This window comes from Cryptomeria japonica, chromosome 9 (genome assembly GCF_030272615.1).
Source record: "Cryptomeria japonica chromosome 9, Sugi_1.0, whole genome shotgun sequence".
Taxonomy (NCBI): domain Eukaryota; kingdom Viridiplantae; phylum Streptophyta; class Pinopsida; order Cupressales; family Cupressaceae; genus Cryptomeria; species Cryptomeria japonica.
The window spans coordinates 592,857,704-592,865,383 of NC_081413.1; the positions used below are offsets into that span (position 1 = coordinate 592,857,704).

Genomic DNA, 7,680 nt, shown 5'->3' on the forward strand with positions numbered 1-7,680 from the left:
CTGCTCATAAAACTAAATATTGACAAACATCAGGAATTCTTGTGCCACAGTAATGGCAGTCAACGACTCAGAAAGTTACAAAACAGAAAAGCAACTTAACCAGAACTGAGAAAAACAGTACCATTCTTAATGTCAATCTACAGGAAGCCAACATATGACACATTACTGGTACAAAGAAGTCATTCTATAAATGCTACACAAAAGCCATTTCTTTAAACCCATGAATCAGAGAAGAAAACCCTAAAAAAAAGAGATGGGTTTAAATTACGGTCAGTTAAAATGTGGTCTTTTACAATTTTCTCATCTCTGACTCCCAGGAGCCAAAAAATAACAACATTAACGAACAGAGAGCAGAGACATTAAAGCTCTGAAATGCCACCTCCACCATTATTAGGTGCCTAAAGTGAAGATCTCTAGCCTACTCTAAACCTAACAAAATTCAAACCAAACCTCAGTTATGAACCAAATTTTCTCATTTCTTCAACTTCTTTGCTGCAGGTTGAGGAGGAGCCTCATCATCTTCATCCTCCTCCTCATCTTCATCATCCTCTTCATCTTCATCATCCTCCTCGCCGTCGTCATCGTCGTCATCTTCTTCATCTCCGTCAGGCACGGCACCGTCATCATCATCATCCTCCTCTTCCTCACCTTCCTCATCTCCACCGCCTGCGCCGTAACTTTCACCGTCAGCTCCAACGTTAGCCTCGTCCTCCTTCCCTTGTTCTGCTCCGTCTTCTTTGCCGACAAGTTTCTCCTGGTTCTCCTTCCCATTCTGGTGTTCGCCATTAACAGGCTTCCCACCTTCACCTTCTGTTGCAGTCACAGGTTCCTGCAAAACAGACCCACATGACACAAAAACCAGCCAATCCAATCAAACAAGAAACCCAGAAACAAAATCACATTTTGAACTCAGAAATCCAGAAAAGATCAAATTTTGAAGAGTTTTCAGAAAGTGGGTACATTGCCATGAGCCTCACTTACCGAGGAACAAGCCATATGTAATGTATTGCAGTTGTCTGCAACTGCTGCTGCTGCAGCCATGGCGGAAGGATAAGCTTTGGCTTTTCTGCCTTGACTAGTCTGTCTCTCTTCTTCCTAATTTCTTTCTCTTTCACCCACATAAAAGCTAACCCATCGCCTACGGTTCCTTCCCTTTGTCAAGTAGAACGGAGAGTAGAATTTAATACTGGATATTAGGTGGATTAGGAGATTTTTTATACAAATAGATCAATCTAAATTAGGCTGCATTAGGTCATGCTCTGCGCTAGATTAACGGACCATCCACGCAAAGTGTTTAAGGTACAATTACTTTTCTTCCCGATCTCTTATGATTTGCTGCAGTACACGTACAAGGCATCTTATAGATCATACTAGATATTCAATGCAATCCTCAACTGATTTGTACAACTAAAATAGGGCAAGGATATTTTTACTAGTAAAAATTAAGTCTAGGGGCTATAAGGTGTGAGTTTGTTTTTCACAGTTCATCTAGATCATTTGAAGTCTTTTTGAATTTAATTCATAAATTTTTATGTGTATTAATGTTTTTGCACCATACTAAGTGATTTTATAGGATGTACAATTACGCCCATGTGAGAAGCATTTATTTATTAACAAGTGTCATCTAGTTTGTGATATTAACAAATGTCATATCAATTAGCAACCAGTCTATGATTGCAACATGTTTGAATGATTATGTGATAATAAATAGGTAGATGGATTAGCAATATCGATTGTTCTTGTGACACATTTCATCTAAATTTTACAATAAGAAATCAAAAAGTTTAATCTTCAATAATAAATTACTTAATTAGTTTTTTGAAACGTTTTGTTTAACAAATGAGCATATTTATATTTTAAATCAAGTGTTTACTTTGTTAAAATGAAATCAATATATGTGATTGGTTAACAAGAAAGTACTAATTTTTAATCATTGCTTTTAAATTAGTCAATGTGCAATATATAAAGTCCAAACGCCGCTTGTTTGTTGGAGAGGTGCATTGAACATATTCATTAAATCGTGATAGTAACTAATGTTATCTTAACATACATTAGTTATGGATTATAAGTAATTGGTTTTTGTACTATATTTATAACTGTAACAAGTCTTTTTTTCTTTTTTTCAAAGGTCAACACAATTTTAAAATACCATCTAGAATAGTTTCTTTATGAAGAATTTAATCAATCTTGGGATGTATTTGGATGAGGACAACAACTAATCACGTTTAAACATTTATAATTGGAAAAAAAATCAAAACCATAGGTGACAATGAGGATTGAAAGGACCCACTTAGCACTTTGGTCACTATTTACATTTTTTTAAATATAGATTAAAACTAGCTTCTATTATTTTGCTTTGAAGTTATGAAAGCATTCTAATTATATTACTATAAGACATATCTATGATAAAATATAAGGTATTGTGAGGCATTGCAAAAAGTTATCACCCATGAATTTGACAAGAATTTGGATTTTCCTACCTAAGGGAAAATTTTGAGAATGAATGGACTTTTCACTACGTATTTTAAGGTAATTTATTGTTAGTGATACAATTGAATGAACTACTTTAAAATGGCTCCAAAAACTCTTATACTAACAATGTACAAGCACTTAAAGCTATCAAAAATGAATTGGCAATATTGAGTATTCTTGTGATGCATTTTATCTAAGTTTTGCAATAAGAAATCAAAAAGTTTAATCTTTAGTAATAAATTACTTGATTTATTTTTTTGAAACTTTTTGGTTAACAAATTAATATATTTATATTATAAATCAAATGTTTACTTTGTTAAAATAAATCAATATATGTGATTGGTTAATAAGAAAGTACTATTTTTTAATCATTTCTTTTAAATTTGTCAATATGCAACATATAAAGTTCAAGCATCATTTATTTGTTGGAGAGGTGCATTGAACATATTCATAAAATCATGATAGTACGTAATGTTATCTTTACATAGATTAGTTATGGACTAAAAGTAATTGGTTTTTATACTCTAAGTATTACTTTAACAAGTCTCTTTTCTTTTTCGAAGGCCAACACAATTTCAAAACACCCACTAGAATAGATTTTCTATGAAGAATTCAATCAATGTTGTGATGTATGTTTATATGACATCAACATCTAATTACGTTTAAACATTTTCAATTGGAGAATTTTTCAACACAATAGGTGGCAATGAGGATTGAAGGGGTCCACTTAGAACCTTGGCCACTATTTACAATTTTTTAAATATAGATTTAGCTACCTTCTATTAAGTTGCTTTAAAGTTATAGAAGCACTCTACTTATATCACTAGAAGACAAGTTTACGATAAAATAATAAGGTATTGTGAGGTGTCGCAAGAAGTTAAATCACCCATGAATTTGACAAGGATTTAGATTTTACTACCCAAGGGAAATGTTTGAGAATGAATGGACTTTTTGTGAAGTATTTTAGGGTATTTTGTTTTTAGTGATACATTTGAATGAACTGTTGGATATCGATTAATGTGTTGTCATTGATGTCAACATATTCTTCTGTATTCCAGTGTTGCAGTTTGGTTAGATGAGTTTGTTTTGCAAATGAGATTTTGCAGATTATAGGGTTTCTGGTATGTTGTTTATAGATGGTTCATTCCCATTTGCAGAGGTTCGCATGATGTTTTGATCAAGTTATGTAATCCAATATTGAGGATGTTATTCAATTGTTCATGTTATTCAGTATTCTGGTTTGAGGTCTGGAATTGCTATATCTTTAGTTGCGAATGTATGGGATGTATTATGGACGTTGATGTGTGTCCTCAGTTCGATTGGTTCATGATTTGGAAATCCACAAGTGAATCTTTTAAGTTGACAATCAGTTATGTTGATTTTCTTGAGCTCCGATAGAGAGATGGTGATGATTCTAGTGATCCAAGTTGTTGTGTTTGTTGTGGTGCAATTCATGTTGCTTGTGAATATTTCTAGATCATTTTTTATGACTATTGGTGGTCTAGATTGATTATTGTGCACGTTATTGAAGATTTTCTTTGTCTAGTGATGTCCTTCGTGTTATGTGACATTCTTGGTAGTTGTATCGTGTTGTGAATGATCGAGGCATAATTGTTGGAGGTGTTGCGTGTTTGTGGTATTGATTTGGGTCTAAACTATGTCTTAGCCAAAATCGTTTTGGTCTGCATTTATCATTGCAACGTGTAAGGTTATTATTCTATTATTTGTATTGAGGGTTTAGCCGACCTTGTAATATAGGTTGATGACTTGTATAAATGAATGTAATAATCATTAAGAGAGATAGTGTTATGTGCAAATATTGTATCAATCATTCAATAGCAAGGAAGTTGAGCGAAGTTATGCAAAGGAGTGTGTTGCAGAGGAGTCTGTGAGCTTAACTGGAATTGTACTTAGGCATATTGAGATGTTATTTTCATAGTTCATGTAATCAAGATCCAAATAATTTTGTAAGTTAGTGAGACTTCCTGTAAGGTAATGAGCCTTCCCTAAAGGTTCTAACCTTTCTATATTTCTTATTTTGAGTAGTGAGCTCTAGGCAGTGTGCCTGAATGCATGTGCATTACCCATTGTAATATTTACATTTACTCCTAACAGGGTATTATCTCATTATGGGTAGGTTCCCATTGTGGTTTTTTCCTTTATTAGGTTGTCCACGTCAAAATCTTTGTGTTATGTGTGTTATTGATGTGGTGTTGTTTCATGCTTTAACTATTAATTATCAAATATGATTTGTGGTTTAAGGTGTAGAAATTTTTTGTGCAAATTGATTCACCCCCCCCTCCCCTCCTCAGTTTTTTGCATTGTTGCTAACAATTGGTATCAGAACTAGATCTTTCGAAAGAAGCTTGGTTGCTTGAGGAGATCCGAGATGGCAGCCTTTGCTTTCAAGAAGGATAGTCCAAGATTTGATGAAACGAACTACACTCTCTGGAAAGGTCAGATGCAATGTCATTTGAGATGCATTGGAGAAAGAGTATTGGAAGATTACTAAGAATGTATATGATGTTCCTTAGAATGATCCTACTACTCCAGATGGGATAAAGGAAGCATGATACAATATTAGAGCTAAGGAAGCATTGTTGAGTGTCTTGTCATATTTTGAGATGACTAATTTGATGGACTTAGAGACTGCTCATGAAATCTGGATAAAATTGAAGACCTTGTATGAAGGTGATAGTCATGTGAAGATTGATAAGTTGTAGAGCTTGAAGAGAACTTGAAAATGAGTGAAGATGAGAACATTACTTCTTTTATGCAGAAAGTGAATGAGCTTGTGTGTGGAATCAAATGTGTTGGTGGAGTTTTAGAAGAATAGTGTTGAGATCATTGCCTTCTACTTACAAACATAAAGTTGTTACTATTGATGAGATCCAGACTGTGACAATAGACATGGTTATTGGTAAGCTTTCTTCTTTTGAGCTGAGTGAGTTTGGACTCACTTCCTAAGACTAGATCTGCATTCAAAGCTATTATTTATGGGAAGCAGAGATATGATCCGGGAGAAAGTTCTACAAAGTATCTAGATATGAGAAATAGATGGAAGAGATGGAAGATGAAGAAAGAGAGCTTGAGGAGCTTGAAGCACTTATTGGCATAAAATTTCCTAAAGTTGTTGGTAAGTAAGAAATAAAGTTACCTCTTACAGTCTTTGCATGTAATAAGATAGGACATTTTGCATCAAGGTGTCCGAAAAGAGATAGAAATCCTAAGAAGTCATTTAAGCCATATAAGCCTAAATATCAAAAGAAGTGTTATTATGCTACTAATGAAGGTGTAACAGATGATGAGTCAGATAAGGGAAATTCAGGAGATGAATTTGTGTTCATTGCTATCAAGGAAGATGATCATGTAACTATAGATTCTACAAGCTGCAATAATGAGGAGAAAGCTTTAGCTACTAAAGTTGGGGAGAAACATGAATGGGTAATTGATAGTGGTTTCTCTCATCATATGACAGGTGATAAGAGTAAATTTGTAAACTTTAAAAAGAATGATAGTGATATAGCAAGATTTGGTGATAACAAAGCTTGTGTAATCTGTGGTAGAGGTTCTATTTCTCTTGATGGTAAGCACAATACTGATGATGTGTTGTATGTTGAAGGTTTAAAGCATAATCTTTTGAGTGTTGGTCAAATGGTTGATAAGGGATATGACTTGAAATTCAAGAATGACAAATGTGAGATCTTGAGTAGCTCCATAACTGAGATTGCATCAGGGAAAAAGACTAAAGGTAATATATTTTACTTGAATGCTAGTGGTAAAAGTTGTTTGATTGCTCAGATTGATGAAAGTTGGTTATGGCATAAAAGGATGTGTCATGTAAATTTTGATTGCATGGTTAAGATAAGTTCTACTCAAGCAGTGAGAGATCTACCAAAGTTAATAAAGCCTTCTAATCCAGTATGTAAGGAATGTCAACTAAGGAAGAAGACAAGAGTTACTTATAAGAGAAAATAATATAATTATAATGGATTGTTGGATCTTGTACATACTGATCTATGTGGTCCTTCTAGAGTAAGGAGCTTGCAGGGTGACATATATTTCATGTTGTTGATTGATTATTATTCAAGAATGATGTGGGTTACCTTCTTAAGAGAGAAGTCTAAAGCGTTGGAAAAGTTCAAGATTTTTTAAGCTAGAGTTGAAATTGAGACTAGATTGAAGTTGAAGTGTCTGAGATATGATAGAGGTGGAGAATTCACTTCTAGTGAGTTTCATACATATTGTGAAGAGCATGGAGTTAAGAGACATTTATCTACTCCTAGGATGGCACGACAAAATGGCATTGTGGAAAGAAAGAATAAAACAGTTCTAGAAGCTGCTAGAACCATGATGATTGAAGGAAATGTTATGCATGTGTTTTGGAGAGAAACTATGAGTACTGTGTTGGGTGAATATTTTTTCACTAGCATACCAATGACAAAATATAAGATTCACACAAAGCTATGTTGATAAATTAATCTCTCCTCTCATCAAGGGGAGGTTCTCTTTGAAATTTCTTCTCTAATTAACAAGAAACTAAAATCCGTGGGTAAGTTTCGGGCATATAACTCTCTTTTTTCAGAGTCTGTGTATTCTCCCTCCACTTTGTTACAATTCTCTATCACTTTTGATACTTAAAGAAATGAACAAATTAATCCAACAAACTATACCAAAACTTACAATCAAGAAGCACAAAGTCTTTCTTGAATGTAACACTAACTTAAACTAATTATCACAAATGGTAAGAAATCCATCTTGCAGCTCAAAATCTTCAAGTGTACTTTCCCAATCCTTAAAACTACAAGTAATAGCAGAAATACAAAGCCTACCACTAGTCACTTAACATCAGGAAATTTCCCAAATATGCAAGGAGCACAAAGTCTATTTCCACAATTAGAGAGCTCTCTTACTCACATAACAATATCACCAATATCAAGGAATTAAAGAACATATATAATCAACGAACATAGGTGTTAGGCCCAATATGGAAAGCTAATGTACTGAGAGGGGAGGGGTGAATCGGTACTTCAAAACTTTTCTTGAATAATAACTTTACTATTATGCATAAACCAAATAGTGCAGTAACATAAAATAAAGTTAAAACAAATAGATAACAATCATACATGATTCACTCCATAACACATATATTTTGGTTACGCATAAACTCTTGGTTAGAGAGAAAAACTGCGGCTGGGATGGCACCCA

General features: G+C 33.9%; 1 protein-coding gene across 1 annotated transcript; it reads right to left on the minus strand.

Annotated features, from left to right (window-relative positions):
• Positions 1-241: 241 nt before the first annotated feature.
• LOC131030140 (phosphopantothenoylcysteine decarboxylase subunit VHS3) lies at positions 242-1,331 on the minus strand. The gene is made up of 2 exons (XM_057960827.2): positions 982-1,331; positions 242-829 (listed from the first exon to the last, which is right to left on the minus strand). Exons 1-2 carry the CDS (start codon positions 1,039-1,041, stop codon positions 473-475), a joined length of 417 nt encoding a protein of 138 aa, XP_057816810.2. The 5' UTR covers positions 1,042-1,331; the 3' UTR covers positions 242-472.
• Between the last annotated feature and the right edge of the window lie 6,349 nt (positions 1,332-7,680).

Bases quoted from the DNA above. Each gene is read 5' to 3' on its own strand.
- LOC131030140 (XM_057960827.2), bottom strand. From the start codon at position 1,041: ATGGCTGCAGCAGCAGCAGTTGCAGACAACTGCAATACATTACATATG. The intron at 830-981 runs GTAAGTGAGGCT...TCTGTTTTGCAG, and splicing joins TACATATGGCTTGTTCCTCG to GAACCTGTGACTGCAACAGA.